This window comes from Lichenostomus cassidix, chromosome 7, assembly GCF_008360975.1.
Source record: "Lichenostomus cassidix isolate B80296 chromosome 7, HeHo_3.0, whole genome shotgun sequence".
NCBI lineage: Eukaryota > Metazoa > Chordata > Aves > Passeriformes > Meliphagidae > Lichenostomus > Lichenostomus cassidix.
In genome coordinates this window covers 4013174-4035362 of record NC_139488.1, presented here as the reverse complement: position 1 = coordinate 4035362, position 22189 = coordinate 4013174, and the positions used below count along the sequence as shown (strand labels likewise).

The window sequence follows — 22189 nt, the reverse complement described above, 5'->3', positions numbered from 1 at the left end:
GTGGCTGCCCCTGGATCCCTGGAAGTGCTCCAGGCCAGGCTGGATGGGGCTTGGAGCAATCTGGAATATTCAAGGTGTCCCTGCCTTTATGTCCCAAATCAAACTACTCTGTGTTTCTAAAAGTCACCCAGTTTGAACCCTCACAGAATCCCAGCACCTCCCTCCCACACTGCTGTCATGGTCCTGGCAGCATCTCCAACATCCCCTGCAGCAGTGCCAGCAGGAAGTTGTTTTGTCAGGGGATCCCAATTTACATCCAGGCTGGGTTGAGCCTACGCTGTCACCCTATTTGTTGTGCTTTGCTCTCACTTTTAGGATGCATTTCTGTGAGAAGCACTAAAAACAAGCTGCAGACAAAGTTCCATCAATGGTTAAATGTGTGCTGTCTCCCTAGACAGACTGAAGAAAACCAGGAAAGCTGGATTTTCACCAATAGGGAGCTGTGAGGGAACTGGGGCAGCACCTGCTTCAACAGGCTGGAGAGCTGTCTGGGAGGAAAAGGGAGTTTAGAAAACACAGGAAGCCCTTAAAATCCCAGAGACAAAGGGATGGGAGCTCAGCCTGCACATCCCTGCAGTCACCACTCGCAGGCTGGCAGCACTTCTCACCCACGGAAACAACAAGGCGAGGGAAGATACAGCTGAGCAAAGAGAAGCCTTTAAATATAGCCTGGGGATCAAATATTCAGAAGAGAAGAGTTTTGTACACATCCTGAGCGCCTCATCTGCCAGCAGGCAAAAGCAGGAGGACATTTAGCCAGTGGAAAACTACACAGAAACTCTGAATTGGAATTATTTTGGCAGCCTGGTAGGTTGGGAGCTGCTGTTAACTCAGCCATGAGTTTGTGGCAGGTTTGAGGGAGCAGGAGAGGCATTTTTGGCGTCCCCATCCCTTCAGATCACACGGGCAAGTGGCTGTTCCCATGTCCCTCCAGCTGTACATGCAGGGGTTAACAGGGATGTGCTGAAACCCCTTGGAGAAGAGGAACAATTCCTATTTTTGCACTAAAACCCATCCAATTTGCAGCAAGTGTTTGATGTTCAGGCGCTGCACCTGCAAAAACAATCGCTTTTGTGCGTGTTTGTTTTCAAGGCCCTCAGCGCACTCCAGCTTCCACCTGGAGTTTTTCCTTAGGATGCCCTCCTGCCAGGGGAGCAGTAATTCCCCTCCCACCTGACCACTGAATTTATGCTGGCTAAGGAAAACACAGCAGGGGAAAAAAAAGCAATAAAAGGTGGGAAAAAAAGGAATATTGGGGTTCCCAGCACTGGGGAGAGGGAACACTTCTATCACCCCCTTGTTGGCGTCACCAAGCCCTCCCAGGGGGGAGGATGGGTCTGAAATGAGGAGGGAGTCACCCCACACACCCCCCACGTACCTTTGACATCACAGAGGGCAGTTTCAGCAAAGCCCTCGCCCAGGTCGATGAGCGTCCCCTCGGATTTGCACCGCGGGAGTCCTCCCGAGTTGGCCGCCCGGATCCTCTGCGCTGCCATCTCCGCTCCCGGCGGGCACTACATGGCCATGGGGACCCCAGCAGCACCTCGGGGAACCAGCCTGGGGGAGAGAGACAAAACTCAGGGTGTTGGAAAGGCTCCAGGTGCCACCCGTGGTGCAGAGACAGGAGAGCGTCCTCCTGTTCTCCTTAAATCATGGAATCTGACGTGGATGCTCCCAGGAACCACAGCACTGCCTGCAAATCCTTGGAGAGCAAGGACAGCCTGGTCTTGCACGATGCTACTGCTGGACACAGCCCTGTATGAAGCAGCTCTCTGGCCTTTAAGAGTTTTTGGGGGATATGCTGCTCCCAGGATCATAAATTGGTCCTTCTCCCATTTCCTGAGCATTTGCACGTTGCTGTAACACAGTTATAAAACCACCAAGCACTAGGCTGCTCTGGGAGCATGGAAGACCCACAGGAGTGGGTTTTTCCCATGTTCAAATGGGTCATCCCTCTTTCCCACCGCAGCACTGGGATCTCCTGGGATGGGGCCTGGCTCTTCCCACTTGCACCCTCACCTGGCCTACCAGGAGGGGACCAGGCAGAGCAACATCCCTCCCTGCACTGAATTATACAAAAATAAAGGGGTTTTTCCTCCTTTTTTCCAGAAGCACTTGCAAAAACACTTCCAGAACCCCTGTGGAAGAGCAGCTGCATCAGCCCACCGGAGGGAGAGGAAAACGAGCCTTCGTCTCCCACAGCACACTCCGACCACCAACGTCGTGGCTGATGCAAGTGTGGGCAAGACCTCCCCTGACGTCACCCATGTCCTCTGGAGCTGGGACAGTGGCCAGATGGGCCAGGATGAGCAGGGGAGGCTGAAGGCATGGCTGGAGCACAGCCTGAGCCGTGAGCTGCTACTCCAGGTTTGCACCCGGGAGGAGGAACGTGGTCCGGTGTACCTGGGATCATCCTGGAAATTCTGGATCCAGTCCTTGCCTCCTGCTCCCTCAGACCCTCCAAGAAACTCCAGCCTGACTGCAAAGCACCAGCAGGTCTTCAACATAAGAGTTTTAATTGAAAGTTCTATCCAAATCCCTTGTTTTACAAAGGGATTTTCATCCCCTCCTAACATCGTTTTTTCCTTTCTCCCCTTCCCATGCAATTTTTTTCTTTTCCTCCCTCTGCTCGAAAATGAAATCAAGCAGAAAATAACAGCCAGACCCAAATTCCTTGGGTGGGAATACAGAGCTGACGTCTCCTCCGGCACTGTGAGGGGGAACAGCAAGTCCTGAAGGATTTGCTGCCCTTTTCTGGAATGCAGCAAGAGGAAATTTGCAGGGGAGAGCCTAAGCAGGAGATACCCCAGGCTGCTTGAAATGCTTCCCAAGCCATCCCCAGGGCTGGTATGCCGGGAATGTGGTTGGCTGGAAGGGATGCACCAGGCTCCAGCCAGAAAAGGGAAGGGAGAAGTTGTGTGCAAACATTTCCCCTTCGAGGGGAGCCTCCTTTTGGGCACTGCTGGGAGCAATCCAAGGGGAGAGGGTTTGGCAGGGAATAAACACATGGAAAGCAGGCTTGGAGTCAAGGCTGAGCTTAGCAGAGCTGGGACAGGGAAGAGAATCAGTGGGAATCTCCAGTGGGATGCAAGGAAGGGAGGAAGGATGCTCTCCTTGGCTGGCACAGTTCACTATCCACCCAGTTCCAAGCACCACCGTGGTGTTTCCCATTAATGCCAGGCAATGTTTGGGATTGCAGGTTTTCCAGGTGGCATGGAAAGACCCCAAACACACAGTGCTTCCCTCTAGAGACCCCACAGACACTATGTGGGCTCTTACAGGGTTTTTTCCTCCCTGGCTGGAGGGTTCAAGCCCTTCACAGAGGCAAAAAAACCCCACAATGGCATCACCAGCACAGAAATAGCTCAAGGGGCAAAGTTTTCACCGATTTTGGCAATTCTTGCACACAATCCCATAAAAAAAAAAAAAAAATAGAAGTCAAGCCAGCATGGCACCCCAAAAATCACCCCTGCTCAAGAAGCACTGCACAAAGTAGGGAAAAACCAGGCACAGGGAGGTGATGTCTCCTGTGAAACCAAGTGTAAGTCACAAATCTGTTTCTAAACACCTGCCTGCTGGTCCAGCATCAAATGAATTTCATATTAATTATTGCAGCTACATCCCTGACAACTCTCACTGACGTGGCCATAAGCCTGGAATTTGCAGGAATACTCCCCCTTCCTTTATTTATGTAAGGAGATGGGAAGCTTTGTGCTAAAGGTCTCTGACACATGTGGCTGTGTGGAGAAACAGCTGGAAAAATCCCCTCTCCATCCAGCCCTGAGGCCTCAAAAGGCAGCAAGAATCTACACACAGATGAGGGATAGTGGAAAGGTATTTCCTCTCCTGACAGCAGCATCCTGGATCTGCCTGTCCCTCCTGGATGTAGGGATGCACATATACACTGAAGGATGAGGGGCCAGGATTTGGGATGGGAGCTCAGTTTTGGGGCCAGGGATTGACCCAAAATGGTTCTGAATGCAGAGGTAACCAGCAAACACTCAAATTCAGGCTGTGTAAGGATTAAAGGGATAATGGGAGCAGCGTGGGGAAGAAACAAAGGCTGGAAGGGGCAAGATTTGTTTAGAAATCACCGAGACAATGGTCTGCAAAATCCTCTGAAAGCACTTTAAATTTAGCCTGGGGTTAAATATAGACCAGGGAAAAACCCAGCCCCATCTGTTTACCCAAAGCCATAAGCAGCATCCGAAATGAATGGTGGGGGGAAGGAAACCAGTGGGCGACCAGAGCTTGCCCTGACAGCGACAGCAGCTCGTCCTGCAGCCTCTCAAAGGCACCCACACCTGCTTTTCACACTGGTTATCCCTCCCACGAGGGACAGGGAATGCTGCAGGGTCAAATCCAACCCTCCAAGCCAGGGAGACCTGCTCCCTGCTCCCCTGTTCCCAACAAATCTAGCTGCCTGGATCAGGGCTTCACGGTGGTTGCATTATTCTTTACAAAATCCTAAAAAGGCTGTGCTGGGAGTTGGAGAAAGCTTTAGGGAAGCCCCAGAAAGCATGTTGCCTGGAGTGCATCCTCACAGCTCCCTGGCATGGATGGTGCTGCCTCAGGACTTAACTTGGCATGAGCTGGGGGTAAGGATAAATGTTTTGGGATGGGACAGAAGGGATGTGCAGACTGAGCACACTGGAGAGCCTGGCTGCCTCTCGGGGGTAGAGATCCTGTTGTGAGACAGCAGGGAGCATCTCCAGGGTCTTGGATCAGTGCTCTTGCATCTCCTGCCACAGAATGATGGAATATCCTCAGCTGGAAAGGACCCACAAGGATCACTGATCCAAGCCCTGGCCCTGCACAGACATCCCAACAATCCCACCCTGTGCATCCCTGACAGCATTGTCCAAACACTCCTGGAGCTCTGGCAGCCTCAGGCTGTGCTCATTCCCTGGGGAGCCTGGGCAGTGCCCAGCACCCTCTGGGGGAAGAACCTTTCCCTGATACTCAACCTAAACCTGCCCTGGCACAGCTCCAGCTGTTCCCTCAGGTCCCAGCAGCAGGTCTGGGGCTGGTGACAATGTAACATCTATTAAAAATCCACTCATGAAAACTTACTAAAAACTAAACCCAAAGGTCATTTTCCCTGCAGCACTTGAACACACAGCATTCAGCATTCCAGCAGCAGCATTTCCCAGCAGGCAGCGGCGTGGAAAAGGTTAAAAATAACTTCTGCAAACTGTCTGGTACAACTTATCCCAGAAATCCAACCGCAAGCCCAGAGGAACCCCTTGAGACCTCCTGGTACAGGCAGAGCCCCATCATCCCCAGTGCTCCAGCTCCATCCATCACTCCGAGCTCATCCTGATGGAATTATGGAATGGACACACCTCTGTCCACATGCTGAGCTATCCATTAAAGACATACCACAGGCACCCAGCCATGCTGGACAGAGCTGGCAGGGAAAAGCAATCCTGGGAAAAATACCAAACCCATGTCCTGGAGCAAAGAAATGCAATAAAACAAGGGGAACACCCAAAAGTGCAATGCCTGAGGGCGGGAAGCAGGCTCTGCAGTCCAGTGTAGGTGGGAGAGGAACTCTCCAGGAGCCTCAGTGATGGAAAATCCCAGACTGACAGGAATTTAGGCTGATAAGACCCAGGAGGCCTGGGCTGTGCCAAGCACCATCAGGGCTGGAGATGGAGCCAGGTCCTTCCAGGGAGCAGTGCACATCCCACACTTCCCAGCCCTCCCTGGAGCTGCAGGGTCCATCCCTCCCCATGTCCGTGGGAAGCACAAGGCACAGGAGCCACCCTGACACAAGGCTGGTCAACTCTGCCATAACTACCACACTTCACCCCTGTTTTCCCTGGGAAATCCATGAAAAGCCTCTCAAGGCTGTGGTCCAAGCTCAGGGGAAATCTCCCACCCTACCCTACCCTTGCCCACAAAGTGAAAACTGGGAAGAAAAGAAAGAGCTTCCAATCAATCTATGCATCATCCTCTTCCCATGCCAGAGCCAAGATCCACTCCAGGCACTTGCTGCTTATGGCTTTTAATTTGCTTTTTCTTTCCCCAAAGTCAAGTTCTTCTGGCTCTCCTACAAACACAGGAGTGTTTTTGGAGGTTTCTTTTAAAAACATTCAGCTTTGCTTGGATATGAGCAAATTTAAACTTTTTCTAGGTAGGAATTCATGTCCCAGAGCCACAGCGCTCCCCACAACACCTGTCCCCCACAATGAATTTACTGAAAACATTGCTTTTATCAGTCACAAAACCTCAAGTAACTCAAATCCATGGAATCAGATGCAGAAAAGGTCCCTCCAAACCCCAGGGACACCCCAGCCCTGAGGAAGCTGCTCAGAGAGTGCTAGATGACACCAACACCCTGAAGTGAGCAATGGCCTTTAAAAGAAGCTGAAAAAAGGCCCAAAGCGGCTGAAACAGCCAAATTTTAGCAAACAATCTGACTTAGGAACTTGGTTTTGCCTTGTGGATTCTTCACCTTCAAGAGCTCCCTCATTGCTCTGTCACAACATGATGCTGGCCATTGCTCAACACGCTTCTCCCCAGTGGAAAACCATCCCACCATCTTGAGAATTCCCTCCTTTTCCCATGCTTGCACTGACAGATCTTCAGGCACGTGTGAAAAACAACATCCTCCAAAGTGGCAACATCAGGCAGGACCTCTGCAGCCTCCTGCATGGTTGGGATGGCCTTGGAAGCTGCTGGTGGCAAGGAAGAGACTGATGACCTTTAGTACCTCATCTCCCCATGATCCAGGGGATCTGTGATCTCTTCTGTGATCATGGTGGGGATGGGTGGAGAAGAGCTGGCTGCTGTGGAGTTTTTCCCCTCAGAAGTCTAGCCCAAGCATTCTCCCAGTCTGATTCCAGCCATGCCATGTATCCTGGTGATTCCTGACCCCGGTGCCTCTGGCTTATTTCCTCCTCCTGCACCGCTTGTGTTTGCCAAGCCAACGCTTTCATCTTCCAAAGCAAAAAAAAAAAAAACCCACCCAAGCCAAGCAAAGATAAACCACCCCTTAAGACAACACCAAACAGCAGCTCTTTGTGCCAGAAAGAACACCCTGGTGTGAACTCACACGTCCGTCCCAGCACGAGCCTCCTGGCAGCTGCCGGGAACACAACACAGTGCTGCAGTCCCTTTCCCAGCAAACAAGAAGGGACTTGTGGAAGCATCAGGATGTCCCATCCCTCCTGCAGTGTCCCCACGTCCCAGGGGTTTGCTCTGGAGCCCATTGCCACCATGTGATGTGGGAATGACTGCACCCAACACGGAGCCTGGCCCTGTGCTGTGTTCTACACTTCCTGCCAAGCCCCATGGAAAAATCCTGCCCTCCAGCTCCAGCTTGGCTCAGCTCCTGCTGCCAGGCAAGGGGAAGCCAAGCATGGCCAGGCTGATGGAGAAGGAGGGGGAATAAAGGCAATTATGGCTGAGTGTCTGCTGGTGCCTGGTGTCCATCACAGCCTCCCTGCAGGAAGGACAGGAAAGCTTCCTTTTATAGCAACAGCTTTGGATCACGAGTCCCGCTGGATATCCATCGCCAGCTATGCAGAAACTCAAATATAGATTAGTCTTGAGGGTGGGAAAAGGGAACTTTCCCTGCAGGACCTCCTGCTGCTGCCCAGGTGCCACCCTCAAGCACCCACAAATCCCACCCTGAAATCCCTGAAAATGGTGCTGGTGTGGCAGAGGTTTAAAAAACCTGGAAGTGCAGGGAGGTGCTGCAGAGGGCAGGAACCCTTGTGAGGTTTACAGGGCCACAAGAAGGGTTTTCCTGGGACAACAGCCCAGGTCCTCCTACTCCACAGCAACGCTTCCCAGCAACAAAACCATGATAACAGCAGGGAAGTAAATAAAGCTGGACTTGCTTCCATGCTTTCAGGACTACCACGGGTGCAGTTCTGCTCCACCCTCTCCCTGCTGTCTGCCCAACGTTCTTCCAAGAGGAAAAAAAACGCTTCCCAATTCATTCAGGGCACTCCCAAAGGTGTTCTGGCTTTTTAACAGGTATGGATGGATGCTCCCCTGGCAGGACAAGGAGTTTGATCCAGCCAAGTCCCATGGGGACCAACAAAACCATGAAAACCCAAAGTCACAAGCAGTGCTGCACTCCCAGAGGTTAAACATAAAAGTAATAAATTCTTTTTAAAACCCTTGCATGGAACAGGAGTCCAGGAGAGAATAATCTTCTTCCAAGCCCTCACAGCCCCTCCAAAGTCCTTCACAAGCCCAAGAACTTGGCCAACAGCTAAAGCAAGGCTGTTCCTGAAGGATGCTTAGGGCCAAAAGCATGGACCAAACGTCTCTCAAACCAGGGAAACTCAGATTTGAGCTGGATCAAGCAACAGTCCAAGTTCACACTGGTGGAGGAGAAATGAAATCCAGATTTCCAGAGCCACAGTAAGACACTTTTAGAGAAAAAATGGTCTTGATCCTGCCAGAATCACCAGGAAAATGCAAACAGACACCACAGTCACCCAGGAGATCACCCACCAAGAGCAGAGTAAGGGAAACCACAGAAGTCAAAAGGAGGGGAAACAGTTCCCCACTGCCATGGGTGCTGCAAGGACATCTCATAATCACCCAAGGGGGGCCACTCAACCCCCTCCTCTCCATCTCTAATCAACCAGATCCATGGAAGCTTGAAGGCAAAAAGCACTAATTGTGAAAATCCTGGAGCAGTTTGCTATCTTCCCACCCTCCAGCCGCAGTCCCGGCAGCGTCTTCTTCCTCAGATAATTTGGATGCTAATTTGGCCTTCAAGAGCTGTCAAAACCCAAAGTCCCTGACATGCTGAGCTTCCCCCAAGAGGAGATGCTGACAGAGCTTTAACTGCATCAACACTTCAGAGCCCTGTCCCCATCACCCTTCACTGCTTCTGCCCTTGGCTGATGGAGAGGAGCTGCTGCAACGCCACGTGTTCTCCCTGCTCCCGGCTGCAATCCTGGGAAACCAGTCCCACCAGTGTGACCAGAGCAGGGCAGCCACAAGAAAGTCACCCATGCTGCTGTCTGGACAAGCTGCCACTACCCCTGGTGCAGGGAGGACAACACAAAGCTGCAGAGATGAGCTGCAGACCACCAGAGACGAGGTGGCTCCAGGTGGATCATCACACAGACAGCTCCTTGCAGCTCTCCCAACCCAAGTACTCCACCAAGATGGATCCATCTCCAGGTATACTCAGCCAGGAGGTCCATTTTTGGGAAAAACACAGGGTTTTGTTCCCAACTTGCTGCCTGAGCAAGGCCATGAACACCAAGCAATGATGAATGAAACCTCTCTGGATTCTGAGAATTCATTCAAACTGGGACAAAACTACCCTTTTGGTTTAATGTTCTTACACATCTTCCTGATTAGCCCAGCACTGACCTGCTGCTGGATTACAGAACACCTTCAGCTATGCTGAAAATGCTGACAGGAGCCAAAAACCTCCTTCCCCCCTCTCTCTTTAGGTAGAAACAACTAAGAATCAGCACATTGCAAAGAATTCCCTCAAAACAGCAGGGTTTTTAAGCTTCTCTTTGGTAAACATTCCCAAAACAGATTGCCCAGGACACCTGGGTTTAAGCAGCTTAACCCTTTGCTCGAGTTGATGGTCTCACAGGAAGGCAAGATGGAGGTTGGTCACATCATGGGATGCTCCATGTTTGACCCAATCCCACAAACCAGGAATTTCCATGTTAGAAAGAAGGCAAGCCTGTTGGGAGCAAACTCCCAGGTGATGATACAAGCAGGAAGAGGATGTGAGGACAGATCACAGAAACATGGAATGGTTTGGGTTGGAAGGAACACCAAAGACCATCTTGTTCCACCCCTTACCATGGGCAGGAATGCCTCCCACTATCCCAGATTGCTCCAAGCCCTGTCCAGCCTGGCCTTGGACACTTCCAGGGATCCAGGAGCAGCCACAGCTTCTCTGGGCACCCTGTGCCGGGGCCTGCCCACCCTCACAGGGAGGAATTCCTTCCAAATATCTGATCTAAACCAACCCAAACAGAGCCTGGATTAGGACTTTGAGTTTGATCTCCCCTGCAAACCCAGCCAGCTGCAGACCCATCCCAGAAAACATTCCTGCTTCAACCCAGAGCTTTGAACATCATACCCATCACATGGACACAAAAGACCACATGGCTCATTTCAGGTGGTTTTCAGCAGCACAACTCCTCACCTTAATTTAGCTTAGAGCTTTTCCAGGGGTGGGAATGAACTTTTCCAGGTGCAGACACCTACCTCTGCCAGCCAGGAGGGTGCCTGAGATAAACCAAAGCCGGCTGCTGTTTATGCAACACAAGAGCAAACACCACGCCTGCTTGTTTAATTAATTACCCCAAAATTAAAGCCCATCAGACTGCACAGAGACTCTCTGCAACCTGCAAATTAACTCAACCTGGGGGTGAGGGAGGTCAGATAGCATCCAAGCAGTGGCTCCAAGCGTTTTCCACAGTATCAGGAGTGCCACGAAGGGGGAAAAAAAAATCCAAAACAACACCACCCACCCCCATCTGTCGGAGCTTTGGGGTTTTGTTGTTTCGGTCTCGCCAGGTTGAAAGCTGCCCAGTCCCATCACCGGGGGTCAGATGGCCGATAAGAAACCAATTTCATCACTCCAAGGCCCAAATGTTTATGGAAAAGGCTTGATCTGCAAACAAAGCCACGCACTTTGAACTGCAGCTTTACGTCAGTTTAAGAACACACGAGGTCCATGCCGGGATTAATGTGGTGTGAGGAGAGAGTCAAAGTCCTCTCCCTGCAGCCTCCACTGTGATTCTCTGGGCCAGGACAATTTAGCAAAAGTTTTACCCATTTGGGGGAAAGATGCCCCTAATTTAGCAAGATGCTTCGGCATAGAAATAGTAATTAATCTAAATTGGGCAAAATCTTTGCTCAAAATTGCTCTCCTTGCTGGATGAAGCAGGCTTGAATCTCAGATGCATTTTTTTTTGCAGCATTACTCACCAGGCAAAATTAAAATGAATCCTGAAAGTCACGGCAGGTTGTTCCCTGCTTTGTTGGTTGAGTGGAGTGATTTCTACAACTTCTGCACTGCACTGGAAAGCACAAAACACCTCCCAAAGTGTGCATCAGACACAGAGCACAAGAGCATCCCCTAAAAAAGGGACAACTCCGAGCCTCCACAGAGGGAATGTTTCCAAAGGGCAAGATATTCCCTCTCTGCTGGCTCCAAGAAGTCAGCCCCAGGCAAGGCTGGAAGGAGACAGACCTGCCCTGGCTTCTCACAGCCAAGAGGAACCTCAGAGCCTTCTTGTTCAAGCAACGTGCTCCTTTCATTCCCACTGAGATTTCACGGAATGGTTTGGCTTGGAAGGGACCTTAAAGACCATCCCATGGGCAGGGACACCTTCCACTATCCCAGGTTGCTCAGCTTCCACCCCTAACAGACCACAGAGACAAATTTTGGATTTTTGCAGCTTGAATTAGGGGTGAAGCCTTATCAGCAGTGATAAGGGGTTGTTTTGGGCCAACACACAAATGCCCAAATTAGAGGAAACAAGGAAAAGCCACTGGGAGCCACACAGGGCATGCAGAAAAGCCCAAAGCTTGTCCTCTGTCTCTACAAGAACACCTCATTGCAGAAAGCAAGGACTAAACTGAGGTTAAAAAGCCCCACATGTCCAGGGACAGACTACCTGGGCCTGTGAGCAGCACAGGACCAGCATTCCTGGATTTCTGTGGAAAGCAACTTCAATCCCACCACCAGCCCTGCTGGGAGGCTGCTTGGATAACCACAGTGCTGGGTTTTCATTTCCAGACCCAAAACACAGGGCTGCAAGCAGCAGGCTCTTGGCTAGAGAAGACAAATCCGTGGCACGTTCACCAACCTGCCCAGACAACACCTTCTGTGCTCAGCATCTTCCACAGCAACAGCAACATCCCAGATGTTTTTCCCCTGTTAGGATCAAGCTCTTCCATATCTCAGTGTTGGTCACATCCAGCAGATGTTGGTGGCAGTGATGGGACAGCTCTGCCAGGAGAAGCAGCAATGATTGAAAGCAGCCCTGAGAAAAAGACTTAGATTTCCAGGGAATGGGAGATGTTTGAGGGTCTGGAGGGACAGGACAAGGGGGAGTGGCTTTAAACTGACAGAGGGCAGGCTTAGATAGGATATTGGGAAGAAATTCCTCCTTGTGAGGGTGGGGAGGCCCTGGCACAGGGTGCCCAGAGAAGCTGTGGCTGCCCCTGGATCTCTGGAAGTGTCCAAGGCCAGGCTGGACAGGGCTTGGAGCAACCTGGGAATTGAATACCAGCTTGAAGCTGCCCCTGCCCTGGAATGAGATGGGCTTTAAGGTCCTTTCCAACCCAAACCATTCCCTGATTTCAAGCAGGACACAGCAAGAACTTTCCAGGAGCTGAGGATTCTCTCCAGCACAACCAGCTGATGGCCACATGCAGCCTGCAGGACTGTGCAGGGTCAGGCTGGAATTAGACACACTCTTGATGAGGAAAAAAAAACCCTAAATATCAAACCAATGCAGATGGACCTTTCTTCTTCCCTTTTTTTTTTTTTAATTTTAATTAAAACTTGCTTGAAGTGCCACATAAAAGAAGTGAAATCCCAGGCACAGCTGACGCATCAGGAGAGATTTATATTTAGAAGAATGACTTAAGTACTCGATCAACAGGAAAAAAAGGGAACTTTTTTAGCAGGGTCCAGGAGGAAGAAAGAAAACCAAAAGAGAGACAGTCACCACCACCCATTATTCCTCAGGGCAACATCCACTGGCATTTCAGCCTCTCAACAATCCACTTTTACAGTGAATTCAGCTTTTTTTTTCCATGCATGATCCCAGTAAACAACATTTACAGCCAGAACACATGATGTGCATCACAAGACAACTGGCACCAGTATTATTTTTAAATGCCATCAGCTCTGCTTTTAACAGGACAAGAGGAAATGTGTTATTACTTGAGCATAAAACAAATATACTGAGGTGATAAAAAAAAAAGAAAGCCATTCCCAAGTTTTGCAGAGTGAAGATTTAAAGAGACATAAAGCAGAGCACCACCAGAAAAATATAATCCTTCGAAATCTGCCATTCCTCCTGCTGCATTATTCATTTGGGAGCTTTTAGTCCAGAAGTCAGAGCCGTGCTTAGCCGGATATCCGATCGTTTGCTGGGCCTCATCCCAAATTTCTCCAGCATTACTCACATTTTTTTGTGCAGGAAGGGGGATGAGGATTTTCTGGTGGATGGCAAAAGGGAGGCAGAAGTGTTTGCAGCACTAGGGAGTGAGGGATTTCTGATGGATAGGCTCAGAGCTCTGCTTCCAAATGATTCCCACACATCCCATCCACAGGAGGAGAAAGGAATTGGGGTGATGCTCTGACTCTGCACTGCTTTGGAGCTGAGGATGAGCTGGGACATCCCTAGGCAGGAACACTGGCTCATCCCAAAGGAAGATGCTCTGCATCCTGGTAGTGCCCAGCAGCATCACCTCCTCTGCATTCCCACTGGGAATTACCCTCTGTCCCACCTTCACAAGCTCAATTGCCTTAAAGCATCCCTCAAGCAGGAATCACCTCCCCTTCCCTCTCCAAGCCAGGGGAGCATCATAATGCAGCATCACCACTCTCTGGTCACAATGCCTTAAAAATTAGCCCCAACAGCAAATATTCCCATCCCATTTATCCTGCACAACTGCAGGGCAATCTGGACACAGTGATTTATTTTCCCACCCCCAGGAAAAGCACTCTGGGAGTTATTTTAGAGCCCATTTTTGGAGACATGGGCACCATGACTGCAGAGATCACGGAGAAACACTGATGCTCTGTGCCTCAGTTTCCCTGCACTGTTATCCAAACCCTTCAGGACACACATTCCTCCCTGTTGCCTAAAGGATGAATCTCCACCTGCCTAAAGGATACACTTCCCACCACAGCCAGGAAAACCAGCTTCCCTCGAGATGTCTGCAAGGACAGGCTTTAAAACAGAGCTCAACACAGGGAGTTAAAGCCGGGATGGAACAGTCACAATGCAGAGAGGGGGTTAAAAACTCACCCTTCCCAAATCCCTGCTCCAGGGCCCTGCATTCCTCTGCCCAAACAGCATGCAGGGCTTTTTCCTGCTCACTCTTTCCATGCCTGGCTGTATCCTGCACCCTGGATTTGGGGGATGTTTTAAGAGCTCCTGTTAACAGGCAGAGCAGGGGCTGGAGAGGCAGCAGCTGCTCTGAGCAGTCACACCTGGCAGGAGCCACAGGGATGTGCCAGGGCAGGGCAAGGTGCTCAGTCATGGAATGCTTTGGGCTGGAAACACTTTAAAGTCCATCTCATTCCCATGGGCAGGGACACCTTCCACTATCCCAGGTTGCTCCAAGCCCCATCCAGCCTGGCCTTGAACACTTCCAGGGATCCAGGGGCAGCCACAGCTTCTCTGGGCACCCTGTGCCAGGGCCTGCCCACCCTCACAGGGAACAATTCCTTCCCAATATCCCATCTATCCCTGCCCTCTAAACCTGTGAGTTTAAAGAAATTTCCCCTTGCCCTGTCACTCCATGCCCTCATCAAACATCTCCCAGTGCAGGTCCAAGAGCAGGGATGCTCTGGAGAGCACAGCACATCCCCTGGCATTTGCTGTGTCCTCACCATCACCAGGGTGGAGCTGCGACCTCATTCCAGGGATCTCATCAGGCTCTGCAGGAGCCCAGATGGACCGTCTGGCTAATGGAGTTAATTAAAGCATTTTTCAGCAGCGACTAACTTTCAGGCAGCTCTCCCTGGGGAGCAGGGGCCACAGCTCGGGAGCAGCAGGAGAGACAGGAAAAAATGACTCGGAAGCACTGACGGCACCGAGCTGTTTGTCTGCAGCTCTTGCTGACTCCAGCAACTCCCCAGGAAAAAGCCAACCCCAAATCCTCAACACTTCACCTGTTTTCCAGGCTGAGCAGGATGGGAAGAGCCAGGCAGCAGAGGAGAGCCACCACACTGGTGCCCTGATCCCAGAGCATCCTTCCCAGGCAGCTCTGGGAAGCCCAGAACCCTTGGAATGCTGAGCTGGTAAAGGACAGTTGCTCTGCTTTGCTGAGGAATTGCCATTTCCCAGGGACAGCAAATAATTTGTCCATGGCTCATTCCCAGAAAACCAAGGAAAACGCCTCCAAAGACCCCAGAAAAGCCTTGTTTTGTGGTCTCACACCCTGATAAGGTTGGCTGTTGAAAAGGAGACACTTCCAGGGAAGCTGGTATAAAAATAAAAATAAACAAAACACCCCAAAAATAACCCACCCCAGTGCTGGGGATGCCAGGTTTTCCTCCAATTTCCCCAAAAAGCCCACTTGTTCCATCTGAGCACTCACGGGATGCATCCCTACAGAGGTACCACTCATGGGGAGGCTGCTCCAAGAAACCTGGAGCCTCAGGGAAGGAGGAGCTGGAGCCCAGCAAGACAAGCTGTGGGGTGCACTCCCCAATCCCCTCCTTTTTGTGGGATGCACTCCCATCTCCTCTTTTTTTTTGTGGGATGCACTTGGGCATCTCCTCTTTTTCTGGGATGCACCTTCTCCTTTTTTGTGGGATTTACTCACATCTCCTCCTTTTCAGGAATACTCCCATCTCCTCATCCCTTTTTTTTTTTGCAGGATACACTCACACACCTCTTTTTTCCAGGATGCACCCACACATCTCCTTCTCCTTTTGTGGGATGAGCTTGCACATCTCTTTTTATCCAGGATCTACCCACGCATCTACTCCTCCTGCTTTTTTTCTGGGATTCATTCATGCATTTCCTCCTCCTTTTTTTTTTGCAGGATACACTCCCCATCTCTCTCCTTTTCTGGGATGCACCCCCACCTCCTCCTTCTTTTTTTCCAGATACACTCACACAGCTCCTGCTTTTGTGGGATGAGCCCACGGATCTCCTCTCTTTTTTCAGGATGCTTTCAAGCATCTCCTTTTTTTTTTTTCCCTATCCCAAACCTTATCCACTGCAAGGACCAGTTGCTCCCAGGCTCTGTGCTTTGGGAACTATTCCCTTATGGATCCCAACAGCTCAATCCACACCAAAGGCACAGCCACATTCATCAAAAAAACCCCACTAAGGCTGTTTTTGGCAAAATAAGCACAGAGGGGATTTGGGGGAGAGAGAGCAAAGCAATTCCCAAGGCTGGCTTTCCACGCAAGCTTCCCAGAGCAACCCCACCCCGGGAGCCCTAATCTGACGGCAGGTTTTCTATGGAGCAGCCAGGATGGGGAGGGAGAGAGGCTGGACAGGGGGGGAAAGAAAGCAAGGAAATGCCTCAGAGGTGAGGAGGTTTTTTCTGGCCGGGGACACCGTGTTTTGTTTGCTGCCTCCAGCGCGCTGCCATTTTCCGGAAGCTGGAGCTGTTACAAAAAAATGGGAAGTTTTCTCTTTGTTTAATTTTAGCCGTGGCTGCCTCTGCACCGAGGGACCCAGCAGCTCCCCCCTGGCTTCTCTGGGAACGGATGTGAGCCAAGAGCACGGAGCAGCAGCAGCAGGGAACGAGGCAGGAATTGGGGATTTAACATCTCCCACCACGACACGACCCGGGTTCAAAAGCTCTTAGTCCCAGAGGTGTGTGAGACTTGGGAGACTTTGGGCTGAACTTCCTGTGTGACCACTGCATCCATTATTCCAATTCCTGGTGGTTTTTGCTCCCTTTCTCCACGCTTTACCTGGTGGAGGTGTCTTTAGATGGATAACTTGAGCATCTCCTCCCACCACGCCAAGCAGAACGATGGATTCTGCACCCAGCCCCAGACACCAAGAAGTCCAACTGACCCCACTTGTGGATTTATCCCAAAATGCATAATTTCAGCTTGGAAAAGACCTTCGGGATCACTGCTTCCAGCAGCAACGCCCACAGCACACCTCCTGCCTCGCTCCTCTGCGCTGACCCAGCCGGCGCCGCACCATTGTTCCACTCCCAAAAAGCCTTTTTCCCTGTTCCTAAGGAAACAGCCGGCGTTGTTCAAACAAGGCCACACACCACGCCAACCCTTCCCCCCAAAACGACCTGCAACACTTCATATGGATGACCTAAAGCACTTGATCCGGGCAGAGTGGCCAGGCACGGCAGGAGAGGGGCGGCTGCTGGATTCACCCCCGGAGAGAGGGAAGCATGGGATGAGCAAGGCAGCTTCACCATCCCACACAAAGAGTCCCCAGGATCCTTTGCTGGGTCAAAAATTTTCTGGAGTCAGCGAGAAAACATCTGGTTTGGCTCCGTGGCAGTGATTTCCCTCTTGGAAATGATGGGATGGTCCCCAGGGTGACCCTCCCATGGGGCAGGAGAGGAAGCAACTTCAGAGAATGCTGAGAACAGTGAAAAGGAAAGGCTTTCACATTATTATTATTGTTAATAATATTATTATTAAAGCTTTCCCCATCATTTAATGGGACTGCAAATCAGATGTGCGTCACCATCCCTCTAATTTACACAAAAGCACCCAGAGGATGAAAAATCACCCAATCCCGATGTGGTTTGGGTTGGAAGGGACCTTAAAGCCCATCCAGTTTCACCCTCTGCCATGGCAGGGACACCTTCCACTGTCCCAGGTTGCTCCAAGCCCTGTCCAACCTGGCCTTGGACACTTCCAGGGATCCAGGGGCAGCCACAGCTTCTCTGGGCACCCTGTGCCAGGGCCTCACCACCCTCACAGGGAACAATTCCTTCCCAGTATCTTTTCATTTTGAAGCCATTTCAGTTGGAAGAAACACAGGAGTGATTAGAAAATAAGTAGCTGGGCCACCTTCCACCTTTGTATTTTAATATACGGAGGTTTGAGGCTACAAAGTTATTCTCACAAACTGAAAGAAATTGGATATTAGGCAGGAATTGTTCCCTGTGAGGGTGGTGAGGCCCTGGCACAGGGTGCCCAGAGTGTTCCTGGAAGTGTCCAAGGCCAGGCTGGACAGGGCTTAGAGCAGCCTGGGATGGTGGAAGATGTCCCTGCCCATGGCAGGAGGTGGAAAACTGGATGAGCTTTAAGGTCTTTCCACCCCAAACCACGCTGGGATTCTGTGATGATCCTGAAAAGGAGATGGGATGTGCCATCTTCCCACAGCTGGATTTGACACAATCTCACCAGGGAGGAGCAGGAACACCTACTCAGATAGGAAAAAGCAGGAACACTTTAGCCCCAGGAGCTGGGAATGAGAGCATTACTCTCCCATTGATAAACCAGCTGGGAATGGGACTGGCTGCCTCCCAGCACCAAAAATATCCTCTTGCACAAATCCACGTGGAATCAGTGAGTTAAAAATAGAATTATCCCGTGGGATTGGGGGGCACTGCTAGAGGGATTGGCCACCAAAAAAATGGGATTAAAGCCAGTAAATGCTGCTTGTGGCACACCCAGTGATTCCTCTCAAAAACATGCAACCCACCCAAAATGCCAACTTCCCCAGCAGAGGGGGGAAAAAAGCAAACCCAGGGACATGATGAAAGAGTTGGAAGTTTTAAGATCTGCTCTTTGATCCATGAAAAACTGACTTTACCCTGGCAAACACCTGGACCCACAGCCAGCCCGGGGCAGCAGAGGGATTTCATGCATTCCCTATTGCTGTGAGCCATCCCTACCCACACTCCCACACTTTTCTTTAGGAAAGAAAGAAACAGAACAGAAATACACTGAAATCACTTCAAGGACCACTGGGAGAAATGAAGGACCCCAGGAATCCTCAAAAATTCTCCTTCAGCGTGGATGGTTGTGGTGTTGATGGGACTGAGGCATCGCTTGAGCACTAAAAAGCAGATCTGAGCTGCTGGGAGCAAGTCCTTCCACCTTGTTTGGGAAGCCAAGGCTCTGTGCTGGGAGCAAAGGGACTTGTCAGGGCATGCATGTGCCCCATTCCCATCGGCCAAAGCTGCAGGTCCTGCAAGAGCTTCCTCCTTTTTCCCTTCCTAAAATCCCAGAGATCATTTATGGCCACAAAGCCGGCTGGGGCTGCAAGTCCTTCTGAATTGAATAAACCCTGCAGCTCCGTAATTGCCAGCAAAGGTGCCCTGGTGTCCCCACAGGTTGGTGACACCAACCCTTCAGCTCCTTTAGGGACAGGACTGGGCCTCATCACCTCCACCAGGAGCAGCCCAGGGTTTCTCCTATCCCTCCAGCCTCTGCTTCCCAGTCACGTCGGCGGCAGGCAGTGGGATTTCCCTGTGCCAGCGCCGGCAGAGCCACGTGCTCTCTGCCCCAGCCAAGGCTGGCACGGCGCTGCCGACGTCCCCAGACAATGCCAGTCCTGTGCCCAGGCCTGAGGCAGGGACTGTCCATCAGGAGGGAGCCGAGAGAAGCAATGGGGGACATGTTTTGTGCTTTTAAATCTCACTCTGAGTTTTGGGGAGCAGGGTGGATGAGTCCTGAGGTGGTGCTGGCAGTGGAGATGACTCCCCCATCCCAGTGGGGTGTTGTCCAGAGGTCAGGGAACCCTAGCAGCATCCACACCTTGCTCTCCATGGACAGCCATCAGAGAAACCACAATGGTTTGGGGTGGAAGGGACCCTAAAGTTCATCCCATTCTACCCCCTGCCACGGGCAGGGACACCTTCCACTATCCCAGGTTGCTCCAAGCCCTGTCCAGCCTGGCCTTCCAGGGCTGGACACTTCCAGGAATCCAGGGGCAGCCACAGCTTCTCCAAGCACCCTGTGCCAGGGCCTGCCCACCCTCCCAGGGAACAATTCCTTCCCAATATCCCATCTATCCCTGCTCTCTGGCAGCGGGAAACCATTCCCTGTGTCCTGTCCCTCCATCCCTTGTCCCAAATCCCTCTCCAGCTCTCCTGGAGTCCCTTTAGGCACTGAAATGGGCTCTGAGGTCTCCCTGGATCCTTCCCTTCCCCAGCTCTCCCAGCCTGGCTCCAGAGCAGAGGGACTGCAGTTAAAAAGCAGAAATACATTTTCCACTGGGTTGATCCCCTTGTTTCAAAGCTGACTCATCCTGGGTCACTGGGGAAGTTAACATTTGGCTACAAAACTTTCCTGGGTGTTGCCATCCCCAGCAGAAGGGCAGCTCACATCTCTGCAGCCTGTGACAGGGACAGGACCCAGGGAACAGCAGGAGCTGTGTCAGGAGGGTTTAGGTTGGATATCAGGGAAAGGTTCTCCCCCAGAGGGTGCTGGGCACTGCCCAGGCTCCCCAGGGAATGGGCACAGCCTGAGGCTGCCAGAGCTCCAGGAGTGTTTGGACAATGCTGTCAGGGATGCACAGGGTGGGATTGTTGGGGTGTCTGTGCAGGGCCAGGGCTTGGATCAGTGATCCTTGTGGATCTCTTCCAACTCAGGATATTCCATGATTCTGTGATAACCCATCCCACCTCCTCAGCCTCTCCTGGGGAGCCTCCAGGGCAGCCTGCAAAGCTCAGGTGTTTTCAGAATGCATTTTGGGCAGGAAAGAAAAGGCAGGTGGCAAACCCAAGGCCGAGAGGCTCCGAGGTGAGGTGATTTGCATTCATTCCTGTGCCAGCTGCCTCAGAAATCCACCCACGGAGCCAGGAGGCGACGCAACTCTCAGACCACTTGAAAACAAGCAGGCTGAGGAGGATGCAAATTCCCCTGCACGTCCTGACCTCTCCAGCTGCCAGCTCCTTCCACACAGACAGCCCCGGCCATGAAAAAGCCTCTTGCCATATTTAAATGTTTTTCCCATTAAAAAAAAAACAAAACCTACACAATGTCTAAACCACCTCCTTACCATCCATACAAGCTCTTGTGAGCAACCCCACCAGGCTAAAATAAATATTTTAGCTTGGCAAATAGTTTTCCTCTCATTAAAAGGCAAACATAATTAGGATGTCGAGCGCCGAGGCGAGCAGCGGCTGCAATCACTCCACGCTGCTCCGGCTTTAGTTGATTAAAAGTAACGAAGCTGCTATTTTTGAAAAGCACATTCCCTTCCACAGCCCGAACGGGGTTATTTTGGAAATATATATCCATGGAAAGCTGGCATCTCTGCCTGCAAAATTCCCCAGGCAGGAGCGGATGCGCTCAGCGGAGGCTGTGGGTCCATGGAATCATGAGAATCATGGGAATTCTCTTGCTGTGAGTGACCAAGGGGGTAAAGCTCACTGTGGGAAGAGCATGGAGACCCTGGAAAGGCGAGGGAATCATCAGAGAATCATGGATGGGTTGAGTTGGAAGGGATCTTAAAGTTCATCTCATGGGCAGGAACACTTCCCACTATCCCAGGTTGCTCCAAGCCCTGTCCAACACTTCCAGGGATGGGGCAGCCACAGCTTGTCAGGACAAGCTGCTCCAGGGAAAAGGAGGAAAGAAGGAAAAAGCAGCACAGGAGAGAAGAGCTGCCACCACAGATGCTGTCCCCTCTGCAGGGTCTGGTATCAACCCTGCTGCACGGGAGCAAGAGCCAAGAGGAGACACAACCATTCCTAGGATCCCAGAATTATTAAGGTTGGAAAAGCCCTCTAAGCCATCAAATCCAAGCATTAACCCAACTTCCAAGCCCGCCACCAAGCCCTGTCAGTGCTACAAGCCATCCCACAAGGACTTTACTCTCATAATCAAGGATTTTTTTACTTTGAGGCAAATCTAAGCATCCCGTTGCTGCAGCTAGGCACGAGGAAATCAAGGATGGATCCTTATTCCAGAGCAGAGCAGGATGTCTCACACACCCCCTGCTCCAACTCCTACCCAAGCTGCTGCTCCGTTCAGCATAACTCAATTATTAGCTCGTAACGTATACATTAATTAACAGCCATAACTTAATCACTGCAAATCTCAGGGAGCATTAGCCAGGAGGGACAGGCTGGGGGGAAGAAGGCAGCGATGAGCATTCCAAGGCAGGGATGCTGCGCTCGGAATTTGCATCCGCCTGATCCCACATCCCACAACTCCTCTGGGGTTTGGGGCTTCAGTGCAACGTGGTTTAACTTGGGCAGAAGCACAAAACAACACCACGGTCACTGCTTCATCCTTTGTACCAAAGTTATCCTGAGTGTCAGTAACATTGAGTTACTCCCAAACAGCCAAGGATCCCAAAAAATGGGTATTCCCGGGAGCCTCAGGCTGCAGCCCATCACACACCTGCACAACTCCACCTCTCCCACCCAACACCGTCCCGGCAGCAACAAGCTGGAAAACCGAACCTTCCCTTCCAAAGCATCCCTCCGGGCAGCCAGCAAGGAGCAAAGAGGTCAGCGACCCCTCGGCGAGCCCCAGCCGGGAAAATCCTCCCGGAAAACAAATGCCAGGCGCAGCCGGTGGGTGGAATGC

At 51.4% G+C, this 22189-nt stretch overlaps 1 protein-coding gene across 2 annotated transcripts in view; it reads right to left on the bottom strand.

The window, feature by feature from the left end:
- SH3BP4 (SH3 domain binding protein 4) overlaps positions 1–22189 on the bottom strand; it is a 32447-nt gene that overhangs the window by 9218 nt on the left and 1040 nt on the right. For both annotated transcript variants that reach the window (XM_085065849.1, XM_085065848.1), the window contains exon 2: positions 1379–1557. In XM_085065849.1, the coding sequence (XP_084921975.1) occupies positions 1379–1496 (118 nt within the window). In that variant the 5' untranslated portion in view covers positions 1497–1557. The remainder of the gene's footprint in view (positions 1–1378; positions 1558–22189) is intronic.